Genomic DNA, 18,013 nt, shown 5'->3' on the forward strand with positions numbered 1-18,013 from the left:
AAGGGCGTGGAGAAAACGAAGCAAGCATATAAATTAGCAAAGGAGAAATGAAAACCATTTAAAGTGAAATAAAAAAAGTGGATAAAACAAAGAAATGAAGAGAGAACAGGAACACATTTATAATATCCAGAAAGAGGTGGGATGGTTGAGAAATGTGGGAGGGGGTTAATATTAAGTTTGAGGTTTGGGTGCATAAAGAAACACAAGAAAGTCTGCATTGGCTGGAAATCCAAAGCAACACACAAAATACTGGAGGAGCTCCAGTCAGGCAGCATCTATGGAAATGAATAGTCAAATGTCAACCATCTGTTCATTTCCATGGATGCTGCCTGACCTGCTGAGTTCCTCCAGCACTGAGTTGGGTTAAATAGTACATTGTTTCTAATAAACAATGGCAGGTGCAAGTACTGTAATCAACAGTTGAGTATGTACTGATAGTATCAATATAATCAAGAGGATGCTTGATTTTAAAGTTATTATGGAATAGAACACTAACAGCATTTTGCAGAAAGGATCTCAGGATCATTGCTTTAAATATATAGTGCAGTTTTTAAAGAATACAGGTTTTTTTTAAAATATAGAATTTGATTCAAATAAACATAGGATTTAGATATCCTGACCCACACTCCAGTTCAGAAGGTGGCACTAAGATTGTAGGACTTACAGCCAATTGTCAGTTGTGAAAGCCAGGAACCAAGTAACCAAGTAACTGTACACAAAAGAACAGTATGAGGGACAAGAACAGGGCTGGACGACCAAGAGAAAATTAGGCCCACAACCAGGACAGTGTCCAGCAAGTTCAGAAATTTAGATGGAAAGAAGGATATTTGATCAGCAATAGATCAAAAGGGCTGCTTCTGTGCTGCCAAATGTAAAACATTTGTTGTCAGTTCTGATAGAATTCATTAATCTAAAACATTAAAGCCATTTTCCTATCATCACTTGGGTTTTTGACATTTTTTGATTTTTCAACATCCGTTCCCTAATGTCCAATTATTGGTATGCAGGTTTTATCAGCCACAAATAAGAACAGTGGGCAATAAGCTTAGCATACCAGTTAATTTTGGCACACTTATCTTACCAACAACAATAGATAATGCTGTTGGTAACTTTCAGAGTATGCCACACTCAAACTGGTAAGCCACTCACTGTAAACAATGACAGCACCATGAAACACTGCTTATTGTCCTTTTAGTCACTGCTGATATCAACCCAAAATTTGAAGTACCCACATACACAGTAGCTTGTAAAAAGGTATCAACACCAGGTGGGAGGTACCAAATGATAGCACTCCATTTAATGTACTTCATATTAAATCAAAATGCTGAAATCTGGAGCAGGAATTTGCTGGAAGAACTCAGCGGTTCATGCAGAATGCCTGGGAGAAAAAAAAAATCCACCACCTTTCAGGTCAAGATCCTTTATCGCTCTTCCAACAGATTGCTGCTTAAGGCGGTGGTATTGATCATTAAGGACCCTCATCATCGGGGATGTGGCCTCTTCTCATTTCTACCATCGGGGAAAGGCCCACACTCAACAATTAAAAACAATCGCATTCTTCCCCCCCACACACACACACACTATCAGATACCAAAATTCATGGATATGACTTCGTTTTGTGCTACACTATTTTGTAGTTCAGAACAATACTCTGTACCTTTAAACTGCATTATTACCGTAAAATGAAGGCTTTCACAACTACATCATAGATAACAAAGAGAATATATTCTTTAATTAAAGCTCAACAGGTGCAAACACTCACACTGTAATCTTAAGATTTAGAAAAAAAATCTCCCCCATTAAATTTTGAACTGCTCGTGATTATTCTGCACTATTTTGTAATTTAACGTATTAAACATGTTCGTATACGCAGCACCTCATACTGCAAATAAGCGTGTTCGATAATGAGGTGTACTACTACAAAACCACTACAATTTGTAGTTTTATACCGTGAATTATCAGACATTTACCTCACCTTCCTTAGACTGCGACACAAAAGGCCGCAGCACCGCCGAGCTACCGATTTATACCACTACAGCGTCGTCACCACACCTCGTTACCCACCCCAACACTGAATAACACATTAATACAAGCTTGTTTGAGACCGTTGAATTGCTCCATGCTCGGTCTGGGCCAGATAATCTCGGTTGGTTAATCTCGCGAGATCTCAGAAGCTTTAATAGTGGCGCGCGCCGCAGCTCGGCTTTCTGTGGAAAATTATCAGGTAATTAGGTTGTTGGGAGATCCTCGGTAATTGGTGGCTCAGGCCGGGAAGCAACCTTCTCCAATTAATAAAGCTTATTTTGTCCCCAATGCGAATCTAATCGATGGCGAGGAGTTTAATACTGGCCGAGTTCTGGGGCTTCTATACCCCGATTATGAAAAATTACTTGGACCTACAATGTTCTTCTTAATTTCTGGTTTTTCGCCTCGATTGTCTTCAAAGAATTCCTGAATATACTCAGTCCATTTGTTCATAATCTCATCTTTTGCCATGATAATGGTACCGTCCTTTGCTTTCAAACATCCACCTGAAGAACAGAGGAGCTTTTTACCAGTGATATTCTTGAAGTTGGTAATGCAATAAATACGATGAAGAAAGGAAAGGCAGCAGTTCTTGATTATCGCATTTGAAGATTACGGAATTGAAAAACTTACTGATTTATTCAACGACATTAATGAGACTGGAATAATACCAGAAGAGATGAAAAAATCAGTATTTATTACTCTTTCTAAGAAACATGGAGCAATAGAATGTGAATTACATAGGACCATAAGTTTAATGAGTCATATCACCAAGATACTTCTAAGAATTTTGATGACAAGGGCTAAAAGTAAGATACAAGCTGAAATAGGTAAAGAACAATGTGGTTTTGTGAAAGACAAAGGTATAATGAACACGATATTGATGTTAAGGATACTATAAGAACGAGCTATTCAAGTGCAAAAAGATTTGTTTGTTTTATCGACTACACAAAAGCATTTGATGAAGTGAAGCACAATAAGTAATTTGAAATATTACAGGAAACTCTAGATCTAGGTTTGAAAAACCTCCGACTAATCAGAAATCTGTACTGGGAACAAACTGCCGCTGTAAGAATAGATGGAGAAGTGAGGCAGCTTACGAAAATCAAGAGAGACCTTAGACAAGGGTTTGTTTTCTCCCCTGATTTGATTAATATGTACAGTGAAACAATATTACAAAAAATAAGAGACATCTTGGGGATCAAACTTGGTGGTGAAAACAATAATTTCAGATACGTGGATGACAAGTACGGAGGAAGAACTACAAAACTTAATATAGTTGTTGAAGAAAGTGCAAAAATGGGTCGGTCTATCAATCACAAAAAGACAGAATGTATGGTGATATCCAAAAAGAAGGAGAATCCTATCTGCAGGCTGAAAATAAATGGGGAAGACATAAAACAAGTACAGAATTTTTGCTACTTAGGAAGCTGGGTGACATCAGATGGCAGGTGCGACATGGATATCAAAAGAAAAATAGGGATGGCATTTACGAGAATGAAGAGTATACTGACCAATACTAAACTAGGCATGACAACCTGCCTCAGAGTACTGAAATGTTACGTTTATCCAGTTATGTTATATGGATCAGAATGTTGGACAATATCTAGTAACATGAGGAAACAAATTGAAGCAGCAGAGATGTGGTTTTTGAAGAGGATACAAAGAATATCATGGACGAAATGAATATCTGACAAGGATGTCATGAACAGAGCAAGCACAAAAAGAGAACTAATGTATGAGATCATGAAAAGGCAACGTAACTTCATTGGACATGTGATTAGGAAAGAGGAGTTAGAGTGCACGGTAATTATGGGAAAGATTGAAGGGAAGAAAGCAAGAGGAAGGCAAAGACAATTGACATTGGAGCCAGCAGCCAGAGAGCTGGAAATGAATACCAATGGATTGATCCACTTGTCTCGAAACAGGAGTGTGTGGGCCATGGCAGTCAAAGCTCAATCTGGGCATGGCACCTGATAATGATGATGATACCCTGATTAGGCCAAGAGCCGGACTGGACTAGCAACCGCGTTTATTTCCATACAGTAGTGGATTGTATTTGTTTTCTTGCGTGAAAAACAGTTCACAGCCCTAACCTTAAAGAGAATCAAATTTCACTTAAGATTTATGAAGAGAGTCTGAGTTATTCACATGTAGCTAGGCTTCAGTAGAAAGATGCATCAAAGGAAATTGAGCTGTAAAATCTTTGATTTCACTTGAATCAACTTCACATCCACATCTTTATTAACATATTAAGGAACTGTGATGAGACGACGCTTTATGCTTTTGCAGTTGTTAGCATTTTGTTTAAAAATACAAAAGCGCGTTTGAGTACAAAGTGCAGTGATTACAGGTGGAATTGGTATTGGTGTCATGCTCGATGTTTAGCCCTCCGTGATAATTGATGGTGCAACCAGCTTGGTTGTGTATTTATTGTAATGAGTGGGAATTTTCAGTAAGTAAATTGGCTGCTGTTGTCTATGATAGAATAGTGACACAGGCAAATAGTTTTTAAAGTGATTTCATTAAAATCTTTGAGGTCCATTAATAGTCGGGCAGTACTTCATCCATTGGTGACTGAAAATTCTAACCCCTTGTATTTTTTTTTACTGTACACCGACCATAGAGACACTCCCTTAGAGTGTGGGAGTTTTGAATCTGTTTCTTTAGTGAGAAACATAAAAAAGGAATAGTAACCAGAGTTTTGTAATAGTGGGTGATGATTTGATAGTGAGGTACCAGGATGTGATTTATAATATGATCAGGGAATGCTATACTAGAACAATTTTATTTATGTAATGAGGCATATTAATTGGTTTATTACTGTGGGCAATTATTGAGTATATTACTTTATTAAAATTTCACTTTAATATTTCTGTTTCATTATTATCTAACTTGTACTAATTTACATGATATTTTAAAAGTATGATGAGGCGGTTAGCTATTGCTTAATGTGATCCTTCTGAAATTTGGCATTTTCACTAATCTGGCACTCCTCAGGTTCCAGTGGTGCTGGATTATAGAAGGTCGACCTGTATTACCAGGTTCAAGGACAGCTCCTACTCAGCTGTTACAAAAATCATGAGAGACTCTTCACCTCACATTCTAATTCATTATGATCTTGCACCTTATTGTCTATCTGCACTGCACTTTCTCTGCATTCTGTTAATATTTTACCTTGTTCTATTTCAATGTATTGTGTAGTGATTTGATCTGTATGAACAGTACGCAAGACAAAATTTTCACTACCTCGGTACATGTGACAATAATAAACCAATTCCATTCATGCCACAGGAACTTAGGTCTATCCAAATGACCAATTGAGGTCTCAGTTTGGTGTTGTATAGTATTCACTCAATACTGTTAATGTATCAATGGAAGACTATTATCCTTATAGTGAACTCACAATCTTCTGACAAGTGTTAGCTTTGGCTTAATTAGTAGAATACAAAGTCAATGAATTCTACCAATTAAATCATAGTATGTGAAATCTTGGCCATTTTTCAAATAAACACTACTAAGGCTAATTATGCATCTTCCACACTGCAAATTATCTAACGTCCCTCTCAGTGATATTCCTTCAGAAATAATTCATTGACTGCAAGGCATTTTATAGGAGTCAAAAGAGTGAAAGGCTTTGAACTGTGAGGTCTGGAGTATAAGAATTGAAAGAGGATTACTAATTACTGTTTAAGCAAAAATCTGTGATGGAAAAAGCATCATATTTACCTTTAATCACAACCAGTACTGTCTGGGGCTGGTCCAAAGAGATGGCTAATCCTAAAGCTTTCAAGTATTTTCGCTCATGCAATAAATTAGATAATTCTTGTTGTCAGGAATAGAAAGGTTTATTTTGATTAATCAAAGAACTATTGTAACACTAAGAAGAGCACCCAAGCTTAGTGTTCTAATAAGAATAAAGAGACCAGAAAAAATACACATTTTTTACAGTATCATTTAAAGGATCTCATACCTGTTATCACTTCCAATAGTAACAACACCAAAAGTGAATACTTTCATCTTTGCTGTTTTCTATAATTTCAGACCAAAGAATTGATGGACCAATTCAACTATCTTTCTCAGACTTGGTTAGTATGCTATATTGATGTTAAGTTTAATAAGGCTCCTTATTTGGAGCAAAAATCACTTTAACAAACATAGCATTTCTTAATAATACCATAATTTGTGCCAATTTTTAATCCAAGTTTAAAAGATACCTCCTATGTGATAATGAATGCTACAGCACTACAAAAATAAGGGCCAACCAGAGCATTTAACTCAATCCTTCAAATGTCTCTGCAAAATGCAGTGATGTTGCCTCCAACCTAATCCTTACACAGCACATGATGCCTGAGGCCCTGGAGCAACTGGCAAATCCATCCCGTTCTCAAATGCTGGTCCGCATGTACAGGTTGTCCTTAAATCAGGCATTCATAATCGAGGGAGGACCTGTATATAAATAATACAAAACAAAAAAGAATTGCAAGTGAATAAAAGGTTGTCATAAAGTGCTTTACAAACAAGTGAAATACAGCATTCTCTAAACTGCAGTCTCTGTTGCCGTCTAGAAAACATGACTTCCTATTTTTCCCCTAAAGAAAACTGAAACAAGTTGCAACAAAATAAGTAGCAAAATCATTTTGCATCTTAGGTGTTGGTTAAGGAGTAAAAGTTGTCTAGGTTATGGTAGAACTCCCTCCTTCCTCTCCCCATTAACGTTGTCCAGCTGAAAGCAATGGAAGATTGCAAAACAGAAAATAATAGGTTTTATAACACATAACCCTTAAAAGTTTAAAAAACAATGTAGGTACGTGAAATTATAGATTGGCCATGATACACTTCATATCAGAACTGGCTCGATTGGGATTGTATTATCTAGTCCATGTACCAAAGAACGAAAACTCATTTAATCACAATACCTTTCTAAACATAGATGTGTTTTGCCTTTTATTGCAGTCAGCTTCCAGCGCAATCGGTTCTAGTTTAGTGTGTCCACGACTGGCCCGTGCCATTCAGCTCTTTTTGATTACAATTCCATTCACTCATTACAATTTCTCTGCACTCCATAGGCTTCTACATTGTTGGTTTGTTTTATAGTACAACCCCCCCATTCTCAGCTCAGCAACTGTGTTCGCGTGCCTACAGATAGAAGTATCCTGCGTGTTACAAAGGATTTTGTCAGCGAAACGTGCCTTGTAACAGATTAATCAAGCTTCCACATATATAATTGGAGGTCGAGGCGTAACAACTTGATCAGGGAGAGACAGAATTTGCTTTTTATCCAGTTGAAATACAGTTATTGACGTTTCACCAGAATGGAATTGGCTGAGGACCAGGAGCCGGAACAGGTAAGGGGCTGTAGTGTACTATGACTGTAAAGAAGTTATGTACTCTTGCATATATGATTTTATGTGTTAAATTTATTTTAAAATAGAAGGTACTCATAAACTGACCTGTCGAATTGAGCTAACTGTAAAAAAAAGTCTGAGGTGTTTCGTTAGATGGTCTCCAGCATTCTGTGTATGTTTCCCTACTAAATGACTATTTCCATTTAATGCGATTTTTATGTTTTTTTATTGTGGTTAAATATTACTTTTCAGTGTTTCAGTGTACTGACCGTGATATAAATGAGATGTTCCTCAGTCTCTTTATCAGGCGTCCTCAATCATCAGAGGCAAAGGCTTCCCTCATAGGAACAGATTGTGGCTCAGGCTGTTTGTTCATCAAGTACTTTATTATCTACTTCATGCTCCCGCCGCTCCTCTGCCTTCCCTCATAGGCACAGATTGTGGCGTACCGACATGATGGCTCAGGCCATTTGTCCATCAAGTACTTTATTATCTCGTTCATTCTTCCGCTGCCCCTCTGCCTTCTCTACAAGCCCTTGCCCACCTTTTGCTCTACACTATATTGCTTCAACTTCTTTCGCGTGTTTATCCCTCCATCTGTTGTCTTCGCAAAAATCCAGAGACTTTTTCTCAGGGTGAAAATGACAAATGGGCCGGGGGAGTGATATAATTTTAAGCTGACAGTAAGGTATGGGGGGGTATCAGAATTAAGTTTTGTACATATGTGTGTGGGATATGAGCGCAAGGGTGGTGGTAGAGGCAGACACATTACGGACAGTTAAGAGGTTCGTAAATAGGTGAACGAAAAATGGAGACTATGTGGAAGGGAAGGGTAAATTGAGGTGAAAGTTCGGCATAACATCTTGGGATGAAGGGTTTGCACTGTGGTTGTACTGTTTGTTTATTCATTGAGTTACCACACGGAATAGGCGCCGCCCAGCAATCCACCCCCCCCCCCGCTTGATTTTACAGACTTTTGGTTGTGTATATTTTTGATGTTTGCCTCAAATGCTTAATTTTCCATGACCAGATTTGTTCTGTGCCTAATCCACTCGCAAAATTTCTGTGTTACACCACGTGGTAGATATAACTTGTTTCCAGTGTCTATGATACTTCGACCAATTCTATCTGATTATTTTTTGTTTGAAGTTTCTGACTTATGTATTTCAGTTTCTCAGTATTGATGTGAGCATTTTTATCTTTTCATTCTTCTGTAGCCATTCTTTTTTAAGGCCTGAAGCTGAAAGGCGAACGTGTTCAGCATCTGTGGAGCAGAAACCAGACTTATCATTGCCAGCACAGACCTTTCATCTAGTTGAAATTAGAAGCCATTGATTGAAAATCTGAAGTTTGTTTCTTTCTCTTGTATTGTCTGACCTGTTAACATTCAACAGTATTTTTCTTTCAGTTTCAAACTTACAATTTTGTCATTTCTATTTTGGTTTAAAATAGGATTTTGGATACGATGTCGAGCTATTTGTAAATGCACCAGATCCTGAATTCATCTGTACTATCTGCCACGGTGTGCTCAAAGGTCCTGTAGAGCTCTCCTGCCAACATGTCTTTTGCAAAGGCTGCATTTCAAGCTGGCTTGTGAGGTAAAAACTATTTGATAATTTTAAAATTGTCTTCAAAATTATTTATAAATGGTTTTAAACCTATGGGGAAATAAAAAACCTGGAGATATCTAGACATTTTTTGAAGACTTATTTGGGAAAATGTTTTCCCTTTTTAGTCACGTATTTCATATTTAACAGTAAAGAGTTTGTCAATATTATCAGGATGTATTTGGTTCCTTGGTTCCTTTGTTCCTATATGTATTCTAACTCTAACATGGTGTTTCTGGAGGAAATGCCTCCGCGTAACTTGAAGTGTTTCTGTTGTCTTATACCCATATGACTACGTTTTGAGTATCTTCCCTTTTCAACTTTCATCCCCTCTTGCTTTAATCCTAGTAAAAGAATTGTTTTGATCGTTATGAAATCACATTCACATATTTTTGGTAAAACAATGTGCAAGAGGCTTTGGTATATTTATCGTTGAACACAGATCCTTCCATAAGAAAGAGTAGCATTTTTCTGTGTCTTTGCTTAATATTGTAGTATATTCTTCTGAATAGAAATGTACAATAGTTTTTCCCTCGTTCCCTGTATGGAATTGCTAAATTCTGGATAATTTTGTGTTGTGGTCAGTCATATTTTAAAAATGGGTTCAGAGGGAATAGACAGTGAAATGTTTCATCAAATTTGTTTTAAGTTCGACTTCAGTATGTTCCACTTGATGCACGTTATAAAATGCTCATCTTTATAACTTTAAAAATTGGACTCTCTCTTGCAGATGTACATCCATGAGATTTTGGAATACAGATATTTGCTTAAGTGTTTACTTTGATGCCATTATAAAGTCCCACTTCAGATTTGTCTATGACTTTGTATCACATCTGTAATATAGTTGTTTCTCTATTCTTAGCACCAACTTGATTGGGATTCTTAAAACAGAAACACAGAGAATGGCAACATGTGCCCGGAGACTCACCTTGAATACTGTCCATATGCTGTAAAAATGAGCCTGTTTCTCCCGTGATCAGGAGTGTTTTCCCCCTGGGTGCTCCGGTTTCCTTCCATATCCCAAAAAATATATATACTGGTTAGTAGGTGAAATGGCTTCTGTAAGTTATCCATAGTGTAGGTGGATAGCAGGAGAAATAAGGGAGTTGATGGGGGTATGTGAGAAATGAGTTAATAAGTATTAATTGGAGAAATGGAATTGCTCATAACTGATATTAACTTGATAAGATGAATAAGCTGTTTTCAGGGAGACAGCTAAATAAACAGTCTCAGTATGACTGCTATTCAGTCACTTCTTCGGTAAAGGTTATAGACAAAGGAGGTAGTTTATTTCTATTTATGTTTGAATGGTTTCATGATGCTGACATACCCAAATGTCTGGCAGGCTGCTATTATTTTCCAATTACAAACGTACAAGACCATCAAGAAGGACATGAGGGCATTAGGAGGAATGGCTTTCGGTCTGTTAAGTAACTTTGTATCATTAAGAAGGTAGGGTAAAACAACAATTGTATTTACAGTATTTGTGTTTTTTTAAATGGAAGTGATTTTAAGAGCTTATCAAGAGTTTTGGGTAGGGCACCAGCTGTTGTCCTTTTGACAAGGTTCCATATTATAATAATAGGCAAGGCTGGAAGGTTAGATCACATGATATCCAGTGCAAGCTAGCCAACTGTCATAAAATCGGTTATGTGGAAGGAGTCAGAAGGTGGTAGTGGAAAGTTGTTTTTCCAGTTTAAAGGCACGTGCTCAGTGGTATACTGCAGGGATTGATGCTGGGTCCTCATTTGTATATCATGTATAATAACAATTTTGATGAGAGTGCTGGTGGCTTGATTAGTATAATCCACTGACATCAATAGGGGTGGTGGGATGGTCAACGAAGGAGGTTGTTTAAGGATGCAACCAGATTTAGATTTCCAGCATGTACAAAATCTCGTGAGTTTGCTCTCATAGGAAAGGAGATTGGGCCCAGATCTAAGATCTCATGTTGCAGCTGTACAAAGTAGTGATAGTGATCTGAAATATTGTAAGCATTCCTAGTTTCCAAACTATAAGAAGGATGACATGAAACTAGAGGGTGAAGAAAATGTTATTGAGACTAGAGGACTTGAATTACAAAGCTTGAAGGATATTGTTAGCCTTTTCTCCTAAGGTAGGGAATTCTAAAGATAGAACACATAGGCTTAAGGTATGGGGGGGGGCGAGTAGAGTTAAAGGGGACCCGAGAGGTCTATTTTTCAAAGGGGGGGGGTTAGTGGATATATGGGATGAGTGGCAGAAGTGATAAGGATGGGGACAATTATAATGTTTAGATGGTTAGGAAAACTTTAGAATATTAGCTAGAAACAGTCCAGTGAGACTAACTCAGGAGGATACCGTGTTGGCATTAATTGTTTGGTCTGATTGATCTGTTTCCATGCTGTATAACTCTGATACAGATAAATATTATACCTACAAGCTGTACTACAAGAATACCATATTTATAAACCAAAGATTTAATCTCCCTCTTGAAAACAGGCACTCAGCTGATTCAAACCAGTGTCACTTTTTTCAGTATTAAAATTATTACTCTGGGCCATCAGGAGAATTCTAAGCCTAGGTAAACCATGTAAGCATGTTTCTTTCATGCGCTCTCTCTCTCGCTCTTTTGTGCAGGTTCAAGGGTAGCTTAAGTGTTGCATATCTGCAGATGTTTTCGTCCTCTGCAGGACATGCATGAGGAAATCAACAGTGATGCATTGGAATCCCTGTGATAAAATTGATGGCGGCAGTTGGCTGAGTGGGAGTCCTGATATTTCCACTCTTGCTTAAGACCAAGAATCTTATTACCACCCTTTTAGATAAATACAAGCCAGTTTTTCTAGTCAGAACTGCTATTATGTAGAAGGTACAAGCAACTGCTCTGTAATAGAAAGCCAATGAATGGGTCACATTCTGCATACTGAATGCGATATATTTGGCAATAAATCACAAACATCCTTGCGCTTAATGTAATATTGTCTTCTAGGAAGCATGATTGTCCATGTTGCAGGAAAAAGGTGAAAGGTGTGACTCGATCTGTGATTCCTATGATTCACAACATGATTGGACGATTAATAATGAAGGTAAATTATGGGTATTACTGATTAAGGTATAACTGAAAGCTAATCAGTTGAAATTCTCATCCTGAAGCTAGGGTAGTATACAGAGGGCTTCTGTGAACAGATATTGGTTTCTGTGTATATTCCTGAAGCATGCTGCTAGAACGATACTGAAGTTAGAAGTGGGTGTGGGAAGGGTGAGTGGAAACAAAAATTAGAAGGCCTCTAGATTTCTTCCTTCATTTTGGTATGTACAAAAGAGATTTAGAAATAATCTTTAAACCAAGAGTAGGAACTGTTTAAGAATTCTTATCAATAACTCTTCCAAAGCAAAGGACTCATTTGCTTCTTGATAAACAAATTATTGATTCTGCCTCTGCTCTTTTTGAAAAGAACTTAAACATGAGATAATTTTGTCTCATCTGTGTCTTAAAAAAATGTTTATACTTAATCCTTAAAAATAAGCTGGGGAATGCAGAAACAATCTCCAAAAACACCAAAACAAAAAAAATTAAACAGAGAAGAATGCCTATGTAATCTCTAACGAAGAAAAATCAGCGCCAATTTCCATTTAACTTTCATGACCAATGAAAAACTGTTTTTAGAAAAAAACTAAATATCTATCTACTAAGCACTCCCAACTATTTATATATAAGTTAAAGTCCTTATGAACTATGAAAACTATCACTTAATTAATGAAAAAAAAGAGGATAAAAACAAATAATCAAACTGGTTAACAATCTGTCCACTGTGTTAATTTGCTCAGTAAACCAAACAGATTTCGGAAAAGTCATTCATCAGTCACATCAAAAAGTTCACATCTTCTTTAAATAGTCCATCGATCAAAGGACATCTTAAGCAAATCAAAAATCTTCAAAGCTTGTTTTCTTTCCGAAATAACAATTATTCAGCAGACCTAAAACCATTCAAACCTTGGCTGCAACCAAAATAGAGTTAACATAGTCCAATGCCGCTTTGGAATCCAGAAAGACAGTGGAGTCGAATCTTTGGGAAATAATTTTAATCGGGCTGGATAGCGAAGTGATGGGAATAATCCCTTATCATAGGCTATCTTCATGGTTGGAGCGAATTTAGACCACAGGTCCATAACTTCCCGTGGATAATCTTCATAAAAACAAATCTTGGAGCCCTTGAATTTAAAAACTCTGTGTTTCCTTGCATATTTCATGATTTGGTCTTTAACTTTGAAACGAAGAAAGCAGACCTAAACTGACGTTGTTTTATACAGATCCTGAGATTTCGAAGTGAAAATTCTATGCGCTCTTTCAATATCGGGAGGTTGAGGTAAAATATCTGGAAACAGAGACTGAAACAAGTTAGCAAATTAGTCCAATTAATCCCCACTCTCAGATCTTTCCTTCAGTCCAACAATTCGAACAGTATTCTGACGAGATCTTGCTTCCAAATCGATAATCTTATGTTGAGAGTTTTCCAAGCGGGCTGAAATATCCGCTATCTGACGCTTTGTCTCTTTAAGATCAGAATTCAATGAGATAATATTTTCCTGCACAAATTGAAAACTGTCTAGTAACGACTTCATCTCAGAAGAGGTAGCATCAAGTTTTACCGTGTTGTTGTCTATTTTCCTGTCGAGAGCCATCAGTGTATGTTCTAAACGCTGAGCCCAAACAGGCATATCCTCTGATTTTCCTTCCGAAGTTTTCCCCTTTCCATTGCTGGATTCAGGAAGCTGATTTCCACTTCTTAAAGCTTGTGACATAACAATATATTTCCCTTAAGATCTGACAAATAAAAGTTAAAAATTCAAAGTTTAAACTGGGGAAGAGGAAGAATTAATCGCAGCTACACAAAATGTGTGTCACTCCATTGGGCAGTAGGCAGTCGGAGACTGTTAAATGTTATATATTCATCCTTTTCTAAGACTCCCCAGTGTGTTGTCTCTCGATGCTGAAAAGGCATTTGACAGAGTTGAATGGAAATACTTATTTAAAGTTTTAGAGAGATTCGGCTTTGGTATTAATTTTAATAAGTGGATCGGAATTATATATATATATACTTTTCCACTCAAACAGTATGAAAAGCACAAAGCTACTTGTGAATATCGAATAGTGAGCTGCAGGTATGAAGGGTGTGCCACTGAAATGTTTCATAAGAACATTGCTGCTCACAAATAAGTTTGTGAACATTGGAACCAGCCATGCAGGATGGGATGTGGAGTCCAACTTAGCCGGAACCAGTTAGAGGAGCACAACTGTTACAGGGACACTAAAAGAAAATACAAGGGAAAGATTACAGTTCTTAAAAGCTGCTTGAGTAGTATGCACCATCATCTAGAGTTAGTAGAAGAAACTCCGCAGAGTTTGACTGCCGACAATCACTTGCAGCTGTTGGAATCGTGTGTTTGTGAAGATGCTGGTGAGTAATTGCAAATTATTGCAGAATAGATTAGATTCTGAGCATAGTTGCAAAAGAGCAACGAGGATTGAGTTTAAATTTTGTGTAAGGTAGCGTTTAATACTTTAAACCATAGAAACCGCTAAATTTTCTGTCATATCATGCTGGGGAGACAGTAAACTCAATGTTTTTCACATAATTTTGTGGCAATTTATTTGCATTGATTTAAATGGAAGATTGGAAATCCTAGCTTTTAATGAGAGAGGAATGTATAAAGGTCTTTTTTTTAATCTCTCATTTGCTTTTAAGTTCTTTCCCAATATGTAACATAGACTGTTTTTTTCTGACAGCTGCAGAATGTATTAGATAGATACTTCATTGATCCTAAAGGAAATTACAGAGTCACAGTAGCATTACAAGTGCACAAATATACACATATTAGAAAAGAATCAAGAAAGAATAAAAAAAATACCTCAAACAGAAAGGATCATCACTTCCCCGGCTATAGGTTGAATCTGTATAGAGCCTAATGGTCAAGGGTAAGAATGACCTCATATAGTGCTGTTTGGAGCAGTGCAGTTGTCCGAGTTACTAAATGTGCTCTTCTGTTCAGCCAAGGTGGCATGCAAAGGGTGAGAAACATTGTCTAGAATTGCTAGGATTTTCTGTAGAGTCTTTTGTTCTTCCACAGCCTCCAGTGTGTCCAGTCTGACTCCAAAAACAGAACCAGCCTTCCTAATCAATTATTGTGCCTGTTGGCTTCACCCATATTGATGCCATTGCCCCAGCACACCACCACATAGAAGATTTTTCTGGTGACACCAGACAGGTAGAACATGTGACGTTGAGTCCTGTTTACTCCATAGGACCTCAGTCTCCTCAGGAAGTAAAGGCGACTCTGGCCTTTCTTGTAAACAGCCTCTGCACTCAAGTCTATCATCCAGGTGCACCCCCAGGTACTTGTAGATCCTCACCACATCCATGTCCGTACCATCAATAGGGAGCAGTGCAGGCTTAGTCTTAAAGTCCACACCATCTCCTTTGTCTTACTGATGTTGTGCTGCAGATGATCCAGCTTGCACCATTTGTCAAAGTCCTCCACCAGGGCCCTGTATACATCCTCCTGTCCTCCCTTAATACACCCAACTATTCCTGAGTCATCAGAGAATTTCTGCAGATGACACGACTGAGTGTGGTATCTAAAGTCTGAGGTATACAGGGTTAACAGCAAGGGAGCCAATATAGTTCCCTGTGGGGCCCCAGTGCTGCTTATAGCCATGTCTAACACACAGCTCTGAAACCACACACCCCGTGGTCTGTCAGTCAGCTAGTCCATTATCCAGGATACAATGGAAGTGCCAACCTGCATTGAATGGAGCTTTTCCTAGCGATTGAAGGCACATGAGAAATCAAAATACATGATCCTCACAATGGTGCCTCACAAGCTTGAAGACATGAAGACAAGAATGATTGACTGGTTTGGGGTAACAGCTGAGCCAAGATGCAATACAAACTATTAAAGGCAGTGATTACAGAAATTATTTTTGTTACAGCATTGTAATGTTTCAAATGCATTGTGACCACAAGAACCACAACTAAAGAAGATGGATCACTAGTAGTGGCAACTAACCCAGTAAATCTCTCTGAAATCCCATGAAATTGTTCACCGAATTCAAACAGCACACCTGCTAGCCTGTGGACTAGGACCAGGATAAATGACCATGAAAGTTGCTGCTTTATTTATCTTAAGTTTGACTGATTTGTCTTTGGGGGAATTGCATGTACCACTTTGACAGAAGTTCTTGACTCATAATCTGTATTGCATTAAATTTATTTTTGTTGACTTCTAACAAAAATGGCTTTGTAAAGTCATAGGTATATAACAATCCACCTGGAATGCTAGCAAGGTGCAGTAAATTTGTCTTGTCAATGTAACCATTGTCATGGTCCGGTCTGTGGACTCCGGACTCCAGGTCTTCCAGCTGTCCCCTGTTTCAGTTGGGCTTAATCATAGGCACCTGATGCTCACCTTGGGGCTGGGAATATAAGTGGCCCTGGGTTCGAGTGTGGTTGCTGGTTCATCTCGTCAGTATCCTGTCCTCACCTCCATGGGGTAAGTCAGGCTGTCTTTGCCGTTGCTCTGAGGCTGGACTGTTCCTTTCCTTTCCCTTCCTTCTGAAGCCTTGCCCCGCAACCTTGTCAAGTTCTACCACCGGAGCGAGACTGGAGCCTTGCTGTGTCAAGATAAGGAACCGTCTGTGGCTATGCCTTCGCTAGGTAGGTCCAGCTGTTTGCCGCTACCTAGTGTCAGGAACTTTCTCGTCGTGTTCAGCATTCTGTGTAGTGCCCCGGCCCCAAGTCCTGTTCCCAAGGAGGGGTCTGGGCTCTGTATTCCATGTACGAGTCCCAGCCCTAAGTCCTGTTCCCAAGGAGGGATCCCGGCTCTGTGTTCCTGTCTGTCAAGTCCAAGGCTCCGTGTTCCCATGTTCTAGACCAAGGCTCTGTGTTCCTGTCCTCCCCAAGACCAAGGCTCTGAGTTCTGCGTTCCTGTCGTCCCAAGTCCAAGGTTCCAAGGTTCCGAGGTTCCTGTCATCCCAAGTCCAAGGCTCGGCTGTTCCTAAGTACCAAGTCAAGGCTTCGTGTTCTCATCCTATCCATGTGCTTCGTCCTGTGCTGGCGTTCCCTCACCCTGTAATGGAGTTCCCTCGTCTTGCCCAGGAGTCTCTCGTTCTGTCCTGTAGCCTTGCCTAGTCCTGTCGCCCAAGACCACGTCATGTCTTCACCTAGTTCCAGAGTCCGAACCCGAGTCAAGACCCAGGTTTTAGGTCCTTGTCCAGTTTTTGGCTCGGAGTTCGAACCCAAGCCTCTTCATGTCCTCGCCTCGAAGAACCCAAGCCATGTCCAGCCCTGTAGCCATGTCATGTCCTTGCCTAGTTCCGGGGTCCGAGCCCGAGTCAAGACCCATGTTCTGGGTCCTTGTCCAGTCTCCGGCTCGGAGTCCAAGCCCAGGCTCCTAGTTCCCAGTCCCTTGTCCTGGTCCCACTTGCCTAGCCAATGTCCTAGCCCAAGTCTGTGTTCTTGTCCCAGCTCTCTAGTCAATTCCTGTTCCTAGTACTTCAGTGTCTGTGTCTTGCATTTGGGTCCGCTCCAGCGTGCCTCCCCCCACCCCGTTATGCCAACCATCTTAAATTTTTTCATGCAACTTTTGGATAGTAGATGGCATCCCAGAAAAGGATGTTCCTTGAAACACTGAGATGGAAGCAGACCAAAGATCAAAATTAGAAATGTGATTGAAGTCTGTTTAATGCAAATTGTACCTGAATAAAATACTTGAAGAGATCAAGTTTATTGAGGTTACTATTCACTTCTAGAGAATGCATTGTCTTTGAGCACAATGAGTGCAGGTTATAATTACTTTCCTTCAGTAAACTTGCTTTATTGTAAATTGTGCTTTATAAAAATAAAATAATTTGCAATTTTTAAAAATTCAGTCATTTAACTTTTCAATGCCAGTACTAAATTGAACCATGCATAATAAATTACATTTTTAGTTAACTTCTAGTTAATACACGGAGGGTCTCGGCCCGAAACGTCGACTGTACCTCTTCTTAGA

General features: G+C 38.8%; 1 protein-coding gene and 1 non-coding gene across 2 annotated transcripts; one reads left to right on the forward strand and one right to left on the reverse strand.

Moving 5' to 3' along the window:
• Positions 1 to 991: 991 nt before the first annotated feature.
• On the reverse strand, positions 992 to 1,121 carry LOC134352411 (small nucleolar RNA ACA64). Its single transcript, XR_010019408.1, has one exon. It is a non-coding gene; the product is annotated as a small nucleolar RNA ACA64 (small nucleolar RNA).
• A 2,203-nt stretch (positions 1,122 to 3,324) lies between these two features.
• On the forward strand, positions 3,325 to 17,603 carry rnf151 (ring finger protein 151). The gene is made up of 5 exons (XM_063059562.1): positions 3,325 to 3,358; positions 6,070 to 6,113; positions 8,826 to 8,971; positions 11,952 to 12,048; positions 15,954 to 17,603. Exons 1-5 carry the CDS (start codon positions 3,325 to 3,327, stop codon positions 15,978 to 15,980), a joined length of 348 nt encoding a protein of 115 aa, XP_062915632.1. The 3' UTR covers positions 15,981 to 17,603.
• Positions 17,604 to 18,013: the final 410 nt, after the last annotated feature.

The sequence above is a fragment of the Mobula hypostoma genome, chromosome 9 (genome assembly GCF_963921235.1).
Source record: "Mobula hypostoma chromosome 9, sMobHyp1.1, whole genome shotgun sequence".
Lineage (NCBI taxonomy): Eukaryota > Metazoa > Chordata > Chondrichthyes > Myliobatiformes > Myliobatidae > Mobula > Mobula hypostoma.